The following is a 23,074-nucleotide window of genomic DNA, read 5'->3' on the forward strand; positions in this document are numbered from 1 at the left end:
ATACACTTGGCTGTTGGTGTCTTTTTACTGAACAGTACACTTATGAAGTGTGTGTGTGTGTGTGTGTGTGTGTGTGTGTGTGGGTGTAATGCTTTAAAATCATTTAATGCATCATAAGAGGTTGATTATCCTGCTTATTCCCTTGTCCTTTGCCAAGTAATGGGCAAATTAAGACTAGCTCTTTGCAGCAATTTGGCCAGTGTTCGAACTGTGTCAAAGCTCTTCCTCCTAACCAGAAAAAAATTATTTATTCATAAAATATAATGGTTTATTAAAAAAAATACAGCTACCAAATACATCGGCTTTCTGGCATTAATATAACAATTTAGGACAGTCTGTTTCACAAACTTGCATTTTCATTGTGACATCTGATGCACAATCCTCCCACGGAAGCAGAGCAGCAATACTAAGCTAAAGGTGTGATGGATTTTTTTTTTTTTTTTTTTTTTTTACGTTTAATAGAGTACTATGATCCTAGATAGTTGATTATCTGCTCTATTGTTTGCTGTTGATATTACTTAAAATGATGCATCTGGTAAATGGGGCGCACTGAATGTGTTAGGGAATCGACAATTCATTGTAAAGCAGACACTGGTGGTTGTGGTGGTATCATTAATCTGTATTTGTGCTAAAACTGCTACCTAAAACATGTTTCCTTGATGTCAGGATTTCGAATTTGTTGCCAATGTTTTTCAGTTCTATTGTATTATTCAATACATCTGTATTTGCTAAGTACTTTTTAGTAGGGTCATTCACTCAGAACTTATTTTTCATTCCACTACAATACTTTTCCCATTGTATTTTAAAGTAAATGCACTACAGCTTGTGAATGTAAATGCTCGTAAATGTTAAACAGCTTTGTTCCAATGTCAACAAATGAAATTCTCCACATATAATCTTGTGTTATATCTGCTCTATGAATAAGTATGATGCATCTGTAATGAATATTTTCCTCACCACATTTAAAGCAGTTTTTTTTTGGCTACATGTGGCATAATTGCCGCCGACAGCGACCAGCATCATCAGAGTACCGGGGACGACAAATATCAAACCTGTCAGATAGAACATGTCAAGACAAGGAGAAGCTTACAGACTGAAAGAGTTAGTGTAGATATCATGTAATTCAGAATATTCAAATGAGAAACAACAGAAGGACAAACCAGTTTTTGAAGCTGTAATGGCTGTAGCAATGAACGCACACCATGAACCAAAAGCAGCTAGTGCAAAACCCACCACCTGAAAAAAAAAAAAAAACACTCAAATTATCATCACTTCATCACTTGATCACAATAATCATCATTTTATCACATTCATCATCACTGAATAACAACATTGTTATAAAGTCACTACCTCTTGTTTTTTTTTGTTTTTTTTTTCTAATGTTTTATTGAAGTAGACCTTTCAGGCTGCCTACAGACATAAGGTGCAACTGCGCACCCTGTATTTTGCTCTGAATGAACACAGAAGAAATAAACTACAAAATAACATATTCAACGTGAGACTAGGGAACAGAGCAAAGGCCAGGGCTTATGAACACAGGGAAAGTAAGCAGGGAGAAAAGAAACAGGTCTAATTAACCAAACAAGAAAAGGAAAACAAACATATAAGGAAACCTAGGACCAAAGACAGGAGTAAAACACAGAACAACAAGACCATAACCCTGACACCTGCATGCTAAATTAAATGTAGATAATATCAAATGTTTGTGAGAAGTTGTCACATTATGAAAGCGTAATCTGCAGCAAAAGCTAATGAAGCTATGACCCAATTAAAATATATTATTTTATACAGAGATTTGAGAAATAATTTTCCAAAACTTTCTGGCTTCATTGGGTTTTCCAAAACTTTTCCAGGCCAGGCAATGGCCATTTTAAAAGCGACTATTCCAGGGTTTTCATGACCGTACAAACCGCGTGTTTACATTTACATGACATTTTAAATAAAGGAGACAGTGTTTAACCAATAGACAAGAAAATATGTGTTTTACTTACAATGAACAGAATGTTGAAGAAGATCAGGGAATATGTACAAATCTTCACGCACCACTCCATCATGAGCCGATTTATTTCACTGCAAGAAAAGGATTATATTAAATGACCCCAAACAAACATGGTCAATGGATTTAGTCATAATGGACTAATCAAATAATACAAAACAATCAATGTTTTCTTATTAAAACTGCATTTGAATAATTTGAATGTCCCACTGTTTATGAAATGTGCTATATAAATAAACTTGCTTTGAAGATAAGAGCAGTGCTTGTTTTTTTTTTTTTTTTTTTTTTTTTTGGGGGGGGGGGGATATTTAATGACACTGGAGCTTGACATCAAACAAAGGTTGGGTTTTCACTTTCAACCGAAATTTGACATCTGAGCAATGTAGGTCCACATTTAGCGTGATATGAAACTTTATTAGAATGTTAGGGGATAATGTTCTAAGAATGGTATCAATAAACATTTTTAGTTTATTTTCGACATTTCTCTCCTCTCAAAGTGGATCAGACACCTATGCAGTGGTGGATAGAGTAAACAAATAAAGAATTTGAATTGTCACGACCGGCTTTGCCGTGCTGCTGTGCAGCTTGTCGTTTGTCTGTGTTTTATGGTTGCCGTCTGTCTGTCTGTCCTAGTCCTACAGGTGGAGCTGTAACGTGGCCATGAAGGTTAATGGAGGACCTGTTAAAAGAGGCCTTCCGGGGTCTCACTCGCTCTCTCTTGTTCGGGCCGTCGGTCCGTGCGGCTGGTTGCTGCCTCGCTCCTCATCCTTACCTCCGCTCACCACACGTTTCATTCTACTGACGAACACTACACCTTTGGTTAACCATTACATTTACTGATACATCTTTTATTTTGTTAAATAAACACGTTTGTTAAATGTAGCGATCGGTGTGGTCTCCCTTTAATGTTATGATCACTGTATGAGCCAAGTGGTCTTAACATATGGGGGCTCGTCCGTTTAGTTTCTAAGTTTGATAAGTAACGTTAGGCTGCTTTAATTCCTAGTAGTAGGCTACTAGCGTGTGTAGTGCTGCGTGACGTAATATTAGGCCTGCCGATTTATGAATGAGTGACGTAAGTTGGGTCTACTATCAGCACGTGGATTGTTTTGGGAGAGCCACACTGATTTTGTGTGTGCGTTTGTAGGAGTGTAAGTTTAGATAAAGAGCGTTTTTCTTTCAGCCGTTCGATGAACAAAGTTCGGTAGCAGTTTGGGTGGCTGGACAGGAAATTTTGTGGAGCTATGTCTTATCCCCAATTAGTGCGCCTCGGCGTTGTGGGTCTAGCTTACTGTCACTGAGGTCTGAACGAGGGCACCGCCGTGGAGCACCGGCTGGAGTGACTTTGTCGGGACAGTACGACTCCAGCGGTATGGGTGAGTAAATTATCCTTGTTCTTGGACTTTGGTGTGAAGATAGGGTAGAATAGTAGGGGGGTAAATTTTAGGGGGATGCTCCAGCATTAGTCTGTCTGGTTACCTGAACTGTATCGACTTTATAACCGGTTTGGCTGGATGTGATGGGAAAAGAGAGTAAGTTTTGGTTAATTGTGTTTTGGTATTTGTACATTGGTTAGTTTTGTAGTAGTTTGGAAAGTGTGCCGATGGTCATGTTGGAGGAGTTTTTAGCAGCTCCGTCTGAGCGTTTGTTAGTAGGGTTAACCAGGGAACAATTGTTGAAGGTGGCCGAGCATTACGCAATCGAGTTGCCCGCCGTGCTTAAATCTGCTAAGAAGAAAGAATTTGTGGGTTTTATTCGCGAGTTCCTAAAAGAGAAGCAGGTTTTGCCTGTTGTAACCCCAATCAGTCCTAGTCCAGAAATACAAACTGACGATACTGCTGATATTCCTGAGTCTAGCGTTAAGCTTAAAATGCAGCCTAAGTCCAGCGATTTAACCTTTGAACAACAAAAACAACTGTTGAGGATAGAAATGGACATAGAATTGGAGAAAAAGAAATTAGAGTTGGAGCAAAAGAAATTGGAATTTGAGCAATTTAAATTGGTGAAGGAACAAGAGATGCTGGAAAAGCGTTTAGAGCAGGAAAATGAGCAAAAACGTTTGGAAGTGCAAGAAAAAGAGAAAGACCGTTTGTTGGAACTAGAAAAACTTAGAAATGAAGAACAGGAACGAGATGTAGAAAGAACTAGACTGAGATTACTTTCTGAGGGGAAAATTGATCGTAATACATCTACCGGTAAGTCAGATCTAGCGGGTATGATAAGGTTCCTGCCAAAATTTAACGAACGGGAACCGGATATATTTTTCTCTTTATTTGAAAACCTAGCCACTGATCGTGATTGGGATGATGAGGACAAAACAGTGCTTTTGCAAACTGTATTAGTGGGTCACGCGCAGGAGGCGTTTGTGGCTTTGGCACCTGCCGAGAGAAAGAAATATAACACTGTAAAACAGGCAGTCTTAAAATGTTATGAACTCGTTCCAGAAGCTTATCGGCAACGTTTCAGAAACTGGCGAAAAGGTGAAAAACAAACACATACCGAAGTGGCAAGAGATTTAAGTAGTTTTTTCAATCGATGGCTTGCCGCTGAGGGTGTGGAAACATTTGATGCGCTACGAGATTTGCTGATTTTGGAACAGTTTAAAAATATCTTGCCCGAGAGAATTGCTGTTTATGTGAATGAGCATGAAGTTAAGACTGTTGCGGAGGCTGCTGTTCTCGCCGACGGCTTTGTGTTGACGCACAAAGGTAAAGTACGTGAGTATTCTCCACGTTATGAATATGACCATAGGGAATATCGTTCAGGTCGTGTTAAATTTGATAATTTAATGAAGAATAAAACACGGGAGACTGAGGTTGCCGGTGAGAAGTGCAATTATTGTTTGGAAACAGGACATTGGAAGCGAGAGTGTCCAGTGTTGCGTGCGCGAAATAAGGTTAGAACTGTAAATGGGAAAGCTGTTGGTTGCGTGTCTTCTGTTGCGCATTTAGATAAGCCTGTTGTGTTTGATAAGGATCAGTTCTCTAGTTCGGAGGTTTTAAATGCTGTTCAGCCTGATGCTGGTGAGGAGAAAAATCTTGAAGCTGTGTTTAGGGGTGAGCGTGAAACTTCTGGGGTGTCTGATGTGTCGAACTATGCGCCATTCATTAGTGACGGTTTTGTCTCGCTGGTAGGGGATGCGCACAGAGTCCCAGTGAAAATCTTGAGGGACACAGGAGCCTCAGAGAGCTTTATTTGTGCTTCGGTTCTGCCATTTTCTCCTGTTTCAGATACTGGAAAGTTTGTTTTAATCCGTGGAATAGGCCTTCAGTCTTTCCCGGTGCCTTTGTACAGAGTTCAGTTATTTTCAGGATTTGTAAATGGCGAGATTACAATTGCTGTGAGACCTTCTTTACCTGTAGATGGCATTGATATCATTTTGGGCAATAATTTGGGTGGGTGTTTAGTGTCTCCTCCGCCTGTGGTTACTGTCATGCCTTTGCCATTAGAGGAGCCAGATAAGTGTCTGCAAGATTTTCCAGAGGTTTTTACTGCCTGCGCTGTGACGCGTGCAATGGCTCGCGCACAGATAGATTCACCATCTGATGGGTCTAAGATATCTGTGTCTAGTTTGTTTGTTCCGGAATTACCTGCGCCGTTGTCTTATGGTGAGCTGGTTGAAGCTCAAGGAAAAGATCAGAGTCTGGAAAAATATTTTGCTCTAGCTGCAGCTGATCCAGGTAAAGGTTATCTTGTGCAAAATGGTCTATTGCTCCGAAAGTGGTCATCTTGTGTTGATCCTGATGCAGCGGATCAGGTGATGCAGGTTGTGGTACCTGAAAAGTATCGCAATTTAGTTTTAAAAACCGCACATGGTGTAGAGTCTGGACATTTTGGTGTTAAAAAGACCTATAATCATATACTACGACATTTTTATTGGCCACGGATCAAGCGGGATGTAATGAGGTTTGTGAGAACTTGTCATGTTTGTCAAGTGGCAGGGAAGCCAAATACTACGATCAAGCCTGCTCCCTTACAGCCCATTCAGTCCGTAGGCACGCCGTTTGAACACCTCATTATTGATTGTGTAGGTCCTTTAACTCCATCTAAAACTGGATGTACATATCTGTTTACAGTAATGTGCCAGGCGACACGGTATCCGGCTGCATATGCTCTAAGGGCAATAACTACAAAGTTCATTATGAAATGTTTGTCACACTTTATTTCTGTTTTTGGTATCCCGAAGATAATTCAAAGCGATCGAGGTTCGAACTTCACCTCCAAGACGTTTGCGGCTGCTCTGAGACTGTTACGGGTGAAGCACAATTTGAGCAGTGCTTATCATGCTCAAAGCCAGGGGGCGCTTGAACGTTTTCATGCAACCTTGAAATCTCTCTTACGCGCATATTGCGTTGAAATGAAGAAGGATTGGGAAGAGGCTTTACCATGGCTTTTGTTGGCTGCCCGTGGGGTTGTTCAAGAAAGCACAGGCTTTTGTCCCAATGACTTAGTTTTTGGTCACAAAGTACGAACATCTTTGTCTGTCTTGAACACTGAATTAGACCAGTCAAAAACCCCTGCCAGTTTGGTGGATTATGTTAATGGTTTCCGCCGTAAATTATGTTTGTCTTGGAAGTTGGCTAGTGAACATCTGAGTGCGGCTCAGGACAAAATGAAACAGCGGTATGATCGCAAGGCAGAGGCCAGGGTGTTTAATCCTGGTGATCAGGTAGTAGCGTTGCTGCCCATCCCAGGTTCGCCTTTAACAGCGAAGTACTCGGGCCCTTTTACGATCATGCGTAAAGTCTCTGAGACAAATTATTTGTTGTCTACTCCTGAACGCAGAAGATCAACGCAGCTTTGCCATATTAATTTGCTGAAGCCGTACTACTCTTCATCTCCGGGGGTGGCGAGTGATCATGCAAACAGTCCTGTAGGATTGGCTGTAGTAGAGGGGCTGCCGAACGTCGCTCAGGTGGCAGCTAAGGAGGGGGTGCAGTTTCCGGACGATGCGGTTTTACATGGGTGCTTGAATAACACACAGAAGTTGGCTGAACTGGATAGTATGTTGGGGCATTTAAGTGGGAAACAGCTTGATGAGTTAAAGTCTTTAATTTTTGAATTTTCGTTTTTATTTTCTGACACTCCGACCTGTACAAGTTTAATCGAGCACGATATTGACACACAGGGTGCCCGCCCGGTTAAGCAGAGGTTTTATCGACTGCCTCTGGAGAAGCGTAAAAGTATGGAGGCCAGTGTACAATATCTTCTCGATAATGGTCTAGCCAAACCATCCTATTCTAGCTGGGCATCACCGTGTTTGTTGGTTAAAAAATCAGATCAAACATATAGGTTTTGTACAGATTATAGGAAGGTTAATGCATTGACAAAGCCCGATTCCTTTCCACTGCCTCGTATTGAGGATTGTGTGGACCAGGTCGGTAGTGCACTGTACGTTAATAAATTTGATTTGTTAAAGGGGTATTACCAGGTACCGCTAACACCGAGAGCGCAGGAGGTGTCTGCATTTGTTACGTCTTCTGGGTTGTACTCTTATTCTAGGATGAGTTTTGGTCTTCGGAACGCCCCCTCAACCTTTCAGCGTCTCATGAACAGGGTAGTTGCAGGGTTGGAGGGTTGTGCCGTGTATTTAGACGACGTGGTCTGTTACGCCGATACTTGGGGTGACCATCTGGCACGTATTCGTGCACTGTTCCAGAGGTTGGTGGCAGCAACTCTTACTGTGAACCTTGCCAAATGTGAGTTCGCCCAGGCCACTGTCGTTTATTTAGGTAAGGTGGTTGGCCAAGGTAAGGTGCGGCCAGTAAATGCGAAGGTTGTGGCCATAGATAACTTTCCCCCGCCGGCCACAAAGAAAGAATTGATGCGCTTTTTGGGTATGATCGGTTATTACCGTAATTTTTGTTGCAACTTTTCTACGGTTGTTTCCCCACTGACCAATTTATTGAAGAGCACAGCTAAGTTTGTTTGGTCATCCGAGTGTCATCAGGCATTTCAAAATGCCAAGTTGTTATTGAGTTCGTCGCCAGTCTTGGCAGCACCCAAATTGGATCAGCCATTCCAGCTGCAGGTTGACGCGGGTCAGGTTGGGGCGGGTGCTGTTCTTTTACAGAGCGATGAGAATGGGGTTGATAAACCTGTTTGTTATTTTTCGCGCAAATTCAACAAACACCAGTTTAATTACTCCGTTATTGAAAAGGAGGCTTTGGCGCTAATTTGGGCACTTCAACACTTCGAGGTTTATGTGGGTGGGGGTTTACATCCAATCGTGGTTTATTCGGACCATAATCCCCTCACTTTCCTCCAGTCAGTAAAGAATTCCACGAACCAACGGCTCTTACGTTGGGCACTATTTTTACAACCTCTTCGTTTAGTTATTCGGCACATCCGCGGCGTGGAGAATGTGTTAGCTGATGCACTCTCTCGCGCCCCAGATGAGTCAGTTTAATGGTGTCTGTTTTTCCTGCTCAATCTGTGTCTGTTCTGCTTGCCTTAAATAGCTGTCCATGGTACCGGGATTTGCTGGTTGCAGGATGTGGTAAAGGTGGAGTGGGTGAGGATGGTCACTGTTGGTCCAGTTGCCCTGTTATGAATGAGGTGCACTTGGGGATGGTGGTATGAATGAATTAGTCTTTCCTGTGTGTGAATGTAAGTTAAATTAGTTTATTCATTTTCAATATTAATTTTTGATTTTGTATAATTTTGTTGCGGCTATTGTGGGAACTTGATGTTTTTTTCAGAGTCCCATTAAGATGGGTCTCTGTCTTTAAAGGGGGGGTGATGTCACGACCGGCTTTGCCGTGCTGCTGTGCAGCTTGTCGTTTGTCTGTGTTTTATGGTTGCCGTCTGTCTGTCTGTCCTAGTCCTACAGGTGGAGCTGTAACGTGGCCATGAAGGTTAATGGAGGACCTGTTAAAAGAGGCCTTCCGGGGTCTCACTCGCTCTCTCTTGTTCGGGCCGTCGGTCCGTGCGGCTGGTTGCTGCCTCGCTCCTCATCCTTACCTCCGCTCACCACACGTTTCATTCTACTGACGAACACTACACCTTTGGTTAACCATTACATTTACTGATACATCTTTTATTTTGTTAAATAAACACGTTTGTTAAATGTAGCGATCGGTGTGGTCTCCCTTTAATGTTATGATCACTGTATGAGCCAAGTGGTCTTAACAGAATAAAAGCACAAATATTTATATTACAATTTTACTCCAGTAAAAGTACATCGTCAAAAGTTTGAACACACTTCCTCATCAAAGAGAATGGGGAAGTGTGTCCAAACTTTTGACTGGTAGTGTATGTACAGATATATGTAATTATTTCATATCAATGCAGTATGTGGTCTATTCTATTTTTAATGTTTTAATTGATAAATTTTAGGGGTAATGTTAAATATCAAATAGTACATCTCAGTTACAAGAATCGAACCCATGAAATAACACTTTGAACAATAAAGCCAGAATATTTATTTATTTATAATTGTTTTGCAATATGATAATTATTAGTTTTATAATTATTAGCTAACCATTTTTAATAGTTGCATTGTAGTATGTATTGCTATTAGAGGCACTCATTCAAAAATATCAAAATCAGTGTCAGCCAAAGCCATCTTTGCACAGGTGTATTTATGGGTTAATGTTGCCCAGAAGGCTGTAAATGCATTGCATAACGTAATGTGATTAATGTTTTAAACATAACATTTTATATACATACATTTTAAATGCATTACAGAATGAAATGATGCTTGGAATATAAAATAATTATCTCCAGTACTTGGTGGTAACAATGCTAAAAAAAAAAAAAAAACTGCTAAAAGCAGCCTAGGCTGGTTGGCTGGTCTGTTAGTAATTGGTTTTGCATACAACTGTAGCAGAATGGCTGTGTTTTCTGCTGTGCAAAACTGCGGAAGAAATGATGATGGCACGGTTTAATGTTTGGATTACCAATTTAATTTTCAGTTTTTCTTATATTAGTGTTATTCCATCTCTACTATATAATTCTTAATAGTTCTGTACTATCACGTATGTTTGCACTATTTCTATATTTCTTCTGCACTGAAGCTCCTGTCATCAAGTGAGTGTAAACATATTTGGTAATAAAGCTCTTTCCGACTTCTAAATGTTCACACAGAGGAAGATTGGCTTGATCTTCACAATGAAACATTCATCAATGTTTTAAATACCTATTTGCAATGCAATTCGTGCAGTATTTTACAGTATGCAACCTAACGCAGGACATCACTTGAAATAAACTTTTTCACATTTAGTTTAGAAACACAGTAAGTCTTAGAATCTGTTAGCTTGCTTAAAAAAAAGTACTCCAACACACACCTCAACAAAATCCAATTGCAAAATCAAAAGATTCATCCTCACCTTCAGATTGAGAGCGCTGACGTCTGCTTAGAAATCCTGGATGTGTCCTTGCTATACTCTGTCAGGTCCAGCTCTTGAAACTTGAGTAAAAGTTCAGATAATAGGTTATGAAGAAAGTTATTTACTCAAAGACTTTGCTTAGAGAAGATTAAACCCATCACCAAATGTAATCAATCAACATAACAGAGGGGTCTTTACCCATCAGCAGGGTTACAAGAAGTGTCTCCTTAACAAGTCAAGTCGAGCTTTATTGTCCTTTGTCTACATGTGTGGACATATACAGAACTTCCTGATCTGCACATACATCGAAGTCAAGCGTAAAAAACACAACCTTGTTTTTCAGCTCCGCAAGCTCAAGCTTGCTTTTCAGCTCAAGTCTTGGCTGCAATGGTTACTAAAGCACATTATACATGACAGTTAACGTCTATTTCTAGCAAAGCAAGGCACATGTACAACAGCATATTCCTCCTATAACCATTGCTAAACCACGGTAAGAAACACCTGCTCTTCTCCTGGCCTCGACAGGATGCAGAGTAGACTGCACTGGGGACCCTAAAGCTAGCTATATATATATATATATATATATATATATATATATATATATACACCCACCGTTCAAAAGTTTAGGGTCAGTACATTTTAATTATTTATTTAATTCAATTCAATTTATTTATAAAGCACATTTAAAATCAACCTTAGTTGCCAAAGTGCTGCACAAACTTAAAAAAAAAAAAAAAAAAGAATAAAAAATATCTATATAAAAACACATAAAGTACATACCCTTTACACACAATCAAAAGCACAGGAGAAGAGATGCGTTTTTACCAAAGATTTAAATTCCGGCAATGAGGAAGCTGTTTTAATGGGTAATGGCAGATTGTTACATAATTTAGGACCAATTACTGCAAAGGCTCTGTCACCCCTGCGCTGCAAGCGAGATCGTGGTATTCGCAAAATAAGACTGTCTTGGGATCTAAGCGACCTGACCGGATTGTAGGTGGTGAGTAAGTCGACGAGATAACTCGGGGCTAGGTTGTTTAGAGCTTTGTACACGAATAATAAGATTTTATAGTCAATTCGATAGCGTACTGGCAGCCAATGTAGGGAGCGTAAAATAGGTGTAATATGATCTCATTTGTGGCTACCAGTGAGTAGACGGGCAGCCGCATTTTGGACCATTTGAAGGCGAGAAATAGAAGAGAGAGGTAATCCAGCATACAAAGAATTACAGTAGTCGAGTCGAGTGGAAATGAAAGCGTGAATAATGGTTTCAAAACTTTTCCTACTCAAGAAAGGTTTAACTTTAGCTAATCGACGAATATGAAAAAAAAAACGGTACTAACTATTGTGTTCACTTGCTTTCCTAGTGTGAGACTACTGTCCAGGTGAAATCCAAGATTTTTGACATCTGATGTAAGAAAGGGAGTAAGTGCGCCAAGATTAACAGAATTGCCAGTTACATTTTTATTTGGGCCAAATTGAATGATTTGGGTTTTCTCGTCACTAAGCAGCATAAAGTTATTCGTAAGCCACATTTTGATTTCTTGCAAACAGGCTTCTAATCTTTTATACGCTAAGTTGTCGTTGCGTTTTATTGGTATGTAGAGTTGTGTGTCATCTGCATAACAATGATACGATATCCCAAACTTACTGATGAACTTACTGGATCCCAGGGGCAACATATACAAAGAAAATAGCAATGGTGCTAAGATCGAATCCTGGGGAACACCACAAGTGAGCCGAGCCGACGAGGAAGAAAAAGTACCTAAGCTAACAGAGAAAGTTCTATTAGAAAGAAAAGATTGAAACCATTTTAAAACTGTGCCTGAAATGCCGATGGAGTGTTCAAGCCAAGATAAAAGGATCCTGTGATCAACAAAATCAAAGGCTGCACTCAAATCCAACAGCACTAATGCCATAGTATGACCTGCGTCTGTAGTCGTTAGAATATCATTGAAGACTTTTAACAACGCAGACTCAGTACTGTGCAAGGTTTTAAAGCCGGACTGAAAGATGTCAGAGATAGAATTAATTTGCAAATAATTTTGCAACTGGAGAAAAACTGCTTTTTCAAGAATTTTAGCTAGAAAAGGCACATTGGAGATGGGTCTATAGTTTGCATAATTTGCTGCATCAAGTGAGGGCTTTTTGAGAAGTGGGGTCAGAGTCGCAAGTTTAAAACAAGCTGGAACCGTCCCAGTAGACAGACTGTTATTAATAATGGATAAAATGTCAGAACCGACTGTATCAAAAATCTCTTTTAAAAAACGCGATGGAATAATGTCGAGCGGGGAGAAAGTAGGTTTCAATTTTAAAGTAATCTCTCTACATGTCTGAACGGAAATAGGTGCAAATTCGCTCCACTGTGAACAGGAGTAAGAGGGATCGGAAACTAATTGTATCGTGGTAAATGATAATTAAAGTTAACACATGCAGTTTTTAGATGAAGGTTTTTTTAAATGAAGGAACCCAGACCCACATGGCCCTGTGTGAAAAAAGCGTTTCAAAAACTGCATGTTGTGTTTACTTGTGTTTTATTTAATAATATTTAAATTTATTTGATGATCTGAAACATTAAAGTGTGACAAACATGCAGAAAACTAAAATAAATAAAAAAATCAGGAAGGGGGCCAACACTTTTTCACACCACTGTGTGTGTGTGTGTGTGTGTGTGTGTGTGTGTGTGTGGACAATTAATTTATCCATCAATCAATCTGTCAATCAGTTTAAAATATCTCTTCCAACACACAATACACTATTTTTAAGAAAATATTTCTGCTTTCTGAAAACACCACACTAAAAGAAGCACATCCATACATTTTACAGTCTCACTTACCAAACTAGTACAGAATACATAGAAACAAACTCCTTCTGCATGTGCAAAAGTGCAGGACTGTGCATGAATCTTTTGAGGGGCATATGTTGAAACTGAAAAAGGGTTTCCTCACCCCCCATTTTGGTCACATTTTTGGTCAAATTAAATAACTAAATAATAGTCACAAAAGCTTTAGATTTATATAAATAATCATAATCTTAAAAGTTATAACCGCAAATACTCAAGTATTATAATGTATTATTGTTTAACCATTCTCTTGATTATTAATGAAATAATATAAGATATTATACGTTTTTTATAATGGATTACACATTCATCATAATGCGTTAGAAATGCTCTTATAATGTATTAAAAATATGGGCTTCATAGAAAGTGTTACCGAAATGACTGACACCTCTCAGCACGAAGGACACAGATGGAGCCACTCTGTCCAGCGCGTCAGTATGCATGTGCCAAAGAGGAGCTTCATCTCCTGAAAACAAGCGATATAAAATCAAATAAACCATCCAATGATTAAAAGGCACATAGATTATGTCTTCTGAACACAACAGGGATATATGTGAGGTAACTAGTATGCAAATATACATAAACATCTTTACAAGTTTGTATTTGTCACTCACATACATTAACTAAGCATATGTTGTCTTTATCTGTGTCATCTTTCTAGAGGAGTTAGGTTGTGTTTGCCTGCCTGTGTAGTTTGTGGGAGGGATATATTTATTTTTCCAACTGTAATGGAAACCACTAACTTCATGTACAAATTAAATGGAGCGGTTATCAGCAAGATATGACTGAAGCGCATTATTTTCATTGTGCACGAGCAGTGTGCGAATCCCCGTTCTTTATTCCTATCGTAAAGCTGATGGTCAGATATGTGATCTATTTAAATTATTTAGAGAAACTACACTTTAAAATGCTATGGAGAAAGTCGAACCGGGCCCGAATTGGCTAATCGTGAGCACTGGGAGAATTCCCTCACAATAATCATTGATTGGACCAATGTGTCTGTTACACATGTGAGCATATTACAGGGTTGTACTGTATTACGATCAGAAGGTTTACAGTACAGACTGGTTTCCAGAGCTGGTACAGTATCGATAACAAGCACATCTAGAAAATTCATCCTCTCTGCATGGTATTGTGAATTAAAGTGCACTACAGCTGTCATTGCCCTTGTGGTCTTTGCTATGCGTGAGAAACCAGTAGACCTCTTAAAACATACTGCTCATTGTTTGCATTAAGATCAAAACATTGATGCCACAAGCTTGCCACACCTTTTCCACTTCCTCAAACCACTTCCACAAACCTAGATCCTGCAGACAGAGAGAAAAAAACAAAACGAAACTTTGCTTGCCAGAGCTGAGAGTCTTGGACACTGTAAAACATTTAGACTCAAATAAATACATACATAAAAATTTATTTTTGCTGAACAGAAACATGGCAATGGGCAGAATTCTTAACACTGTGGCTGTCACAGGTGCATTTTTGGCAAGTTGTAATGTTATTTTTCCATAACAACTCCTGGCTTAAACTGGTCACATTAACAAGTGTCTAAATGACAGATTTTACTTCCAAATTTTAAGTAAGCATGCGAGCTAACTTTGTGACGTGTGGCCGTAACAGAAAAAGATGTGAATTCCTGGAAACTCAATTAAGAAAAAGTGAACAGATTCTTTTTTGTGATAGACAGTAACTTTATTTATCGTATACTTTCGGCTTCTTAACTTTGCAGGTAGTTTATGTTCGCATACAGCTACATGACACACCACATGAAAAGGCATTTTTGAAAAGGCATAATAGGAGCACTTTAAATGGTTCAAAATGCCACAAAGACAGTGATGAATTTTCACAACTTCAAGAACAGTCCAACAATGGCCAAACAACAAGCCCTCAAGTGAGTCCAACAAAACTTCTGATCAAAAAAGGAGAACAGTTCAGCTCCAGATGCTGCCCCATCCCAGGATGCAAAGAGCTGCTAAAAATATAGCAAACTCCTCCTCCAGACCCATAGAACCCGCTTAAAACAACTTACAAGTTCACATTAGTTCTTGTCATATCTTAAATCTCTTTTCTCTGCACACACAGTATAATGCCGACTTGCGAGTATCATATTGAGTTTTCTTTCGTATTGTTAAGCTTAAGCAAAAATGAACATGCTGTCATTAATTACTCGCCCTCATGTTGTTCCAAACCGGTAAGACCATCATTCATCTTCAAAACACAAATTAAGTTTTTTTTTTTATGAATTCTGGGAGCGCTCTGACCCTCCAAGCATCCTAACAATATCAAGGCTCAGGAACATTAGTGGTTCAATGGTAATTTTACAAAGCTACGAGGATACTTTTAGTGCGGAAGGAAAACAAAAATACCAACTTAATTCAACAATTCATCTCCTCCGTGTCACACTATAGCTCCATTTTTGGAGAGTATAACATCCGTAAGCATTGTATGCTGTTCTGTGCCACTAGCATCGTATGCTTATACGCTGTTTTCATTGTTCACCCTTTAACCTGAACCCAAATCATTTGGGAACACACTCTCTTTAGGCAGCACAGTTTGTTCTTGAGGATCCTCAGATCCTTCATGTAGTTGTTCAAACATATTTAATAGTTCTTCTTATAGAAACATGAGAGTACCTGATTCATGCGATCAGGGACGTAGAATTTATAAAATTGCATTAAAATGATAAGAATGTTTCAATGCTACTTTCTGCTGTTATAACAGGGTTTGTATTTATGCCCTTTCAATTTATTATACCCTTGCAATATTGTGTGTGTGTGTGTGTGTGTGTGTGTGTGTGTTTTAACAAGTTACTGAAAATTCACTTTTTTACTTCTATATCAGACTTGATTGAAGACAATGAGGAGAAAGAAGTATTGAGTGAAGTTGAGAAGAAAAATCAAGTCAAAAGTGGCGAAAAACCTAAACAGAAAGGTTTAAAGAAAAGAAGAGCCAAGAAATCTTTCACCTGCACTCAGTGTGGAAAGAGTTTCCCATGCAAATATAATCATGATGTTCACATGAGAGTTCACACTGGAGAGAAACCGTTCTCTTGTGATCAGTGCGGGAAGAGTTTCTCACAATCGTCAAGACTTAAGGTACACATGATCATCCACACTAGAGAGAAACTGCACGCATGTGATCAATGTGGGAAAACATTTTTAAGAGCTTCAGAACTGAAGACACACCTGATGGTTCATTCAGAGGAGAAGCCACATTCATGTGATTTGTGTGGAAATAGTTTTTCATTACTAAGTTGTTTGAAAATGCACCAGAGAATACATACTGGTGTGAAAGATTACATGTGCGTTGAGTGTGAAAAGACTTTTATTTCAGCAAGCAGTTTAAAACTGCACCGGAGGATCCACACTGGAGAAAAACCTTACAAGTGTTCACACTGCGACAAGAGATTCAGTCAGTCGCCACATCTGAAAACACACGAAAGGACCCACACTGGCGTGAAACCTTATATGTGTTCACACTGTAATAAGACCTTTAATCAGTCATCACATCTGAAAACACATGAGAAAATGCACATTGGAGACAAACAGTTCATGTGTTCATACTGTGACAAGACATTCATCCATGCAGGACATATGAGAACACATGAGAGGATCCACACTGGAGAGAAACCGTATCACTGCACTCAATGTGGGAAGTGTTTCAACCAATCTTCTGCGCTACGTGAGCATACAAAAAGATATCACAGTAATTAAATCACTTTAGGTCTGATGCAGCGTCCTCATCTAATGTGACCCAATAGTGAATCGAGCAATAAAATATCATCTGGATAAATCTGCCATTTCAAATGACAAGACAAAAATACTTGGAGATTCAGATCAACTCAAAGATATTTCCCAAGACCAGTGAACAAAGTTATATTCAAAATATCATTGTGCTATCGTTGAGTTTCATATTATGTTCAATGCATTTAATCAGCAGGATTGTAAGAATAGAAATATCATTATAACTTTACAGACGCCATCTTATGAGTTGAGACTTTATATAATACTCTGTATTTGCTGATTAAATGCTGATTGAATGTTACTTTTTTATTATTACATTGCTATCTTTACTTTTTATATTTCATCAACAACTTTTATGGTCTGCTGATTGTATTTGAACTTTGGAAAAGTAATTTTATAATTTCAGTTTTATTATCTAAAAGCCATGAACAAAAGCAACTATTATGCTTGATTTTTTTTTTTTCGCTTTTATATCATTCAATTAAGCTTTTTTTGTCTAATAAACTACATTTTACTCCTCACATGACTGCGATTGAATACGTTTGCCTATAGATCCTAATGTCGATAGTGTCTATACCAACGTTGGTATTAGTATTAGATCAATACTGGCCTGATGAGATTAATGCTTTAGGTTAAGTTTATCTCCTTTATGCTTAATACATTACTTCTGTTTCAACAAAGAGTTGAAGTCTGTGTGTGTGTGCATATGCTGCTCCTTTCATATACCGTATAAAATCATTGCTCCTAAATTGTTTATATATCACAGTTTAATACAACTCACATTGCACCAAGTGCTTCACAACCCCAAGCTAAGAAACACAAGAAGATAGCAAAAATATACACAGCACCCACATAAACACACACACACATTAACTTGTTAAAAAAAAATAATAATAATAATAATTTTAAAAAAAACTCCCCATTTGTTTTAACATTGCTTTGAACATGGGTTAGGATTTGGAAGATTGACTATCAAAAATCATAATCAAAAATTACAGCCAATCAAAAGCTTGTCTACTTATAAGTTTGTAATCGAATTCATAAATATTAAACCTATTAAACATTATTAAATGTACATACTGACTCATGGCATATTTTCTTACGAAATACGTTTGTTGGTTTGCATCGAGTTCACAGTTTTAATCTTTCCTTACATTTAATTTAGATGGATAGATCTGAGTTAAACGTATCTATTGTTGCTTGCAGTATGGCTATAAGGTCATGCAAAATGATAGTCAAACTCACAGACACATTCAACAAAAAAATAAAGCACAGTACCTGAGATCATCATTGTCGTTCTCTGTCACGGAAATAGAAACCACATTTGAAAATAGAAATTTCACATATCACTGTTGCGGCTAGTTAGAACAAAACCTCTGATTGACATCAACAAATACCTTTTATCGCATGTTTGGTGCATTGTGTTACACTCTTAAAACAAATGGTTCTATTTAGAACCAGAAAAGCTTCTATCAAGTGCTTCATATATGGAACCCCAAATGGTTCTGTAAATCTAAGCCAAATGGTTCTTTTTTGAACCATAAAGGGTTCTTTATTATTACAAAAAAAAAAAAAAAGCTTGAACTGGATAAGAAATTATAACAAAATCTGTATTAATTTGTTTTATAAAAACAGATATTAAAAATAAATTTTCTTTATTAAAAAGACAGCAAAATTACAATTTTTTTTAAAACTGTGTAAGGCTGATACCATTTGGCTGAACTGGAGGAGGGCCACAGCTTTAGAACACAAAGAAATCTAACGGGAAGCAACGTCGGAACTCTGTCTCATGAACCTAACTTCCTCACTTCAAGAGCACACCCCACTGAGAGAGATAGAAAGATCACACCTGATTCTCCATATCCACTTCCCCTACCCTCTCTCCCCCTCCTTTCCTTCTGAACCAAGGGCAATACAGAAAGCACCAAGCAAACAGTGTTTACAAGAATGTAACAATTCATGTTTGGTATCATTTGAAAGGTCTCAGTGTGTCTTTGGTAAAGGGGTCTCATTCTCTTAACAATAGGACAAACAGCCATCAAGATCCAGACTACTCCCAGGTCTTTCACACAAACCACCGTCTGCATGTAAATGAGATAACCATTCCCACAGATATTGAAGAGAAATTCTCACCTCGTACTCACAGCCCCCAGAAGTGATATCCTTGATATGCTAAAATCCTTACAATAAACAAACTACACCATTTGGTAACTTCAGGACTTGTCTGGATCTTTAAGGGAAAACAACAAGAGTTCAGTGAATCTGTAGACAGATCTCCCGCACAATTGCTGTGTGAAGTTCTCACTATCAGATGATACTTCTGAATCCTCTCATTTTGTATTATTGAATGCTTGTATAAAAGATCAATGTTTTTATATCGTTTTGAATTGAAAATTGAATTGATATTCCGATTACCTGATTAGTAAATTGTTATGTTTGAATTTATCTTGATTGCTCTGAATTTATTAACTCTAGTAGATTATGTAGTATCCTTGTTACCGCATTTCTGCATCAGGTTAGTAACAGACTAAATCCAGTTGTGATGGAGCATAGGGCACAACAACTGTATATTTAGAGATCTGGCTAACACTTGGTATTAGTTCAAGTGTACTTAGATTGTAAGGGCTAAAAGGGAATTGTTTATTGTAATATCACTTTAGTTAAGTGTACATGAGAAATCATGGCATGACCAAACCAAAACTACTATTAGAGAAGCAATGTTGGTCGGCTTATATCTATAGTAGTGGTCGTGATAATATTGCTTTATTCAAGTGTGTAAAGATCTATGGGGACCAATCAAAGATATTTAAGAATGAGCAAGCATAGGAGCGGCCATCTAAAGTATGGGTCAATTACCTTTGTCTAATAACCAAGACTGGTGAGTATGTGATCGTGGAATACGCAAACGGCAGATGTGATATTCCTGAGCGACATGAGAATCCGAATGAACCAGTAAAGTAACTAGAGAGTTAAATCAAGGATCTTCAAACACCTACACCGACTTACTAAATTCTTAAATATCATTAAAACCTTTTCATTTTTGGAGTCAGATGAATTAGAGGTAATGCATATAGGAAAATGTATTTATTTTAACATTTGTTGTGCTGCATAAAAGGAAAGACAGAAACACGCGAGAATCCTTCTGCCGTGCCATTGGCTACCGTCGTTGGACCAGTGGGTGGACCTTACCACTGCATCTCTGTGTACTCCTTTAAAACAAGTAAACATTTCATTACATTGCATTCAAATGTTTAATTTATTTAACTTTTTACTATTAACCTAATTTTTACATGTACCTTTAAAGTAAGAAATACACACCACAATGCAGACAGAAACAATGCATTAACAAAAACATGAACAATCTATTACACAATTTATAACACAAGTTGGTTGTACATTTTTAGTACAGGTATTGATGTTCTTGTGTCATGGCGACACCTTATTTTGAGCATATATTTTTCAATAAAAGTCATTGCGTGCTTAATGGCAACTGGGTATTGCACACTGAAAAGAAAATAGACCGCAAACAGGAATTCCACAGCTTGCGTCATGTCAATGTCTGCCTCTTTTATGATGTTTGCACCGTTCATTATGATGCTGACACTCTTAGTGTTTCATGGCTCTCCTGATCCCCTCAAGGCTATGGTTGGGTTCCTGTAAAACAAACATTTATGAATTTCTAGAGCTGGCCAATAAACCTCTTTGTCAGATCGCGTGGATCGTCAGCTTGTCAATCGCCAATACACGATATTTAGGCGGGGCGGGCAATTATTAGCTTTCAATATTTTTTCTTTTACCTACCTATTTATATTCTTCATTTTTTAACAAATTGTTTAATATTGACTTTATTTTACTTTCACAGAAATATTTTGGAATTTTAACTCCTGTTCATTTAAACCTTTTTACTCAGGTTCATTCATTTTGCGCAGCGTATTTTTTGCACCATCACTCCAGAATCATTGCAATAATGTTAAAAAGTAATTGATTAATTGGGCCCATATATGCAGTCTTATTTTACTACTACTACTGTTAATAATATTATTAGTTTATTATATTATTATTGATTTGCTTAGCCAAAGTTTCACATCGAGATGTTCACATGCAACCCGAATGCATATGTAAAGATAAACAATTAGTTTATTTTCACGTTGAACGAATTTTTTTTTTTTTTTTAACATTCATGAATTACACCCAAAGTGATTATCTAAAAACTGTAGGCATCCTTGTTGTTTCTGTAAGACAGTGTTTCCCTTTTTCTTGCATAAAATGTAAATGACACTGCAATTAAAACGAATATTAAAATAATATAAAATTGGCACTGTTGAATTGATTATATTAATGTGTTGCAGTTGAATGTTTCATTTTGGTGTATACGCCAATGTGAATGTAAAACTGTGGTGGGGTTAATAAATTGTGACCGCGCAGCGGCGAGATCAAAGCTATAACTCTCTTTCTATATGGCTCTGCACAGAACCGTTGAGTGAAGCGGTCGTAGCCGTGCTGTATCGTGAATAAAACACAGCTGCTGACCAATCACAATTGAGGAATGGAAATAACCGTTTTATAAGATTGCATATTAACTCAAATGTTTTGGATTGACTGTAAATATCTAATATGTAAATTTAAAAAAAATGAAAGATTCAATGCTTTGTTAAATATATATATAATGTAGAGTTTAGAGCAAACTATGGTGATTAATTTAATAAGTATATATGGGGAAATACCATATACACACAAAAAGTTGGTCTAATAACCTGCTTCTGTTATGCAATTAAAAAGAATGAACTAAAACTAAACTTTTTTGGCAGCATGATAACCCCCACCCCACCAATTATCAAAAAAAGCATCTCTTTTAAGAAATATACAAATTGTAATTCGATTTTTTCAGTTTGTCCCGCGTCCCATTGGATTGTTTGGAGAGGGCGGGGCTTGTGACGCTGTGGCTTCACTCTTCAGCGCTTGTGAGATTCGCTCGGAATGCGCATGCGCGAGTGTTAGAGTTACGGTGAGTCCTCTTCTCCTCTATTATTTGCTGTTTGCTGTCCTGCAAGTTTTATTTTGTTTAATTAAATCTGAGGATAGCGAATTTGAGATAATGGCCAGCTCTTATGAATATGAATAGTGCTGTAGTAATGTTATAGATAGCGTGTGTTCAGTGCAGAAAGGAAACTTTTACTCCAGAAACGCCCTTTCTTTCAACCGGCAAAAACGATCACATTGTGTCTAATGTTCCTCCGTTCATAAAAGATGAGTTAAATACGGAGTTGTTCAGGATAAATAGTTTCACAAACGAGAAAAGTACATCTCAGTTAGACACTGTCTTGTTTTCATCAGCTGAATAACGTTAAAATAAACAACAGCAGCAACAAGCACGAGAGGAAAACGAGTTAATTTCATTAAAACCTGTTTTGTTTGTTCCTCTGAATGATCGTTTCGATGTTTGAAGGGATAATTTTTCTAATACAGAATGTAAAAAGGACTGATATCAAGTCTTGCTGCTATTTCTCTTTTGAAATGTATGTTTTGGCAGATCAAATTTGTTATAGTCACTTTTATAACGCGATAAAGTATATATTCCAGTGCTGTTGAATAATGGCTGAATTAGAATCTCAATTAATTGAACATTTGAACTCGATTAAGATTAATGAATGAATATTTTATTTATTAATAAAATTATATTGATATAATATTTATTTATTGTTGTCCTCATAGTTCACTGACCAGTTTTGTACAGTAAATATGATCACATATTAGAGATTTATTTTTTTTGAATGAATGAAGGATGTATTACTATCTACTATCTATGATTATTTATTGAACATCAGTGTTGAACAACTGAAATTGAAAAGTCTTATTATTTAAAATGAAAAGTCACATTTTTCTTAAACTAGTGAAATTAAATAACTTGCACTTTTGGAAAAAAATTTTTTTTCCAATGTTTTTCATATTAAAAGTAGGAAATAAGCAGCATCTCTTTCTATCTAGATAAAATTACTCTTGTATATCCTGTAAATACTTTTTACTGTATAAATACTGTTTAAGCTCTCCACCCAGCTAACAATTTTTGGTTCCCAGAATGTTCTGGCAACGTTAGTTTTTGGTTCCCAGAACTATAAAATTAAAACCTAAAAATAACCTGCAGGGAACGTTCTGAGAATGTTCTTTA

The 23,074-nt window shown here is 37.7% G+C and overlaps 2 protein-coding genes across 3 annotated transcripts in view; one reads left to right on the forward strand and one right to left on the reverse strand.

Annotated features, from left to right (window-relative positions):
- LOC141326852 (uncharacterized) overlaps nt 1-23,074 on the reverse strand; it is a 269,935-nt gene that overhangs the window by 112,157 nt on the left and 134,704 nt on the right. The gene's annotated exons all lie outside the window — the stretch shown is intronic.
- Nucleotides 1-23,074, forward strand: part of LOC141341529 (uncharacterized) — an 85,409-nt gene that overhangs the window by 56,795 nt on the left and 5,540 nt on the right. Inside the window, exon 3 of the mRNA XM_073846414.1 lies at nt 16,225-16,870. Coding sequence (XP_073702515.1) covers nt 16,225-16,870 — 646 coding nt within the window. The remainder of the gene's footprint in view (nt 1-16,224; nt 16,871-23,074) is intronic.

This window comes from Garra rufa, chromosome 1 (assembly GCF_049309525.1).
Source record: "Garra rufa chromosome 1, GarRuf1.0, whole genome shotgun sequence".
NCBI classification, from domain to species: domain Eukaryota; kingdom Metazoa; phylum Chordata; class Actinopteri; order Cypriniformes; family Cyprinidae; genus Garra; species Garra rufa.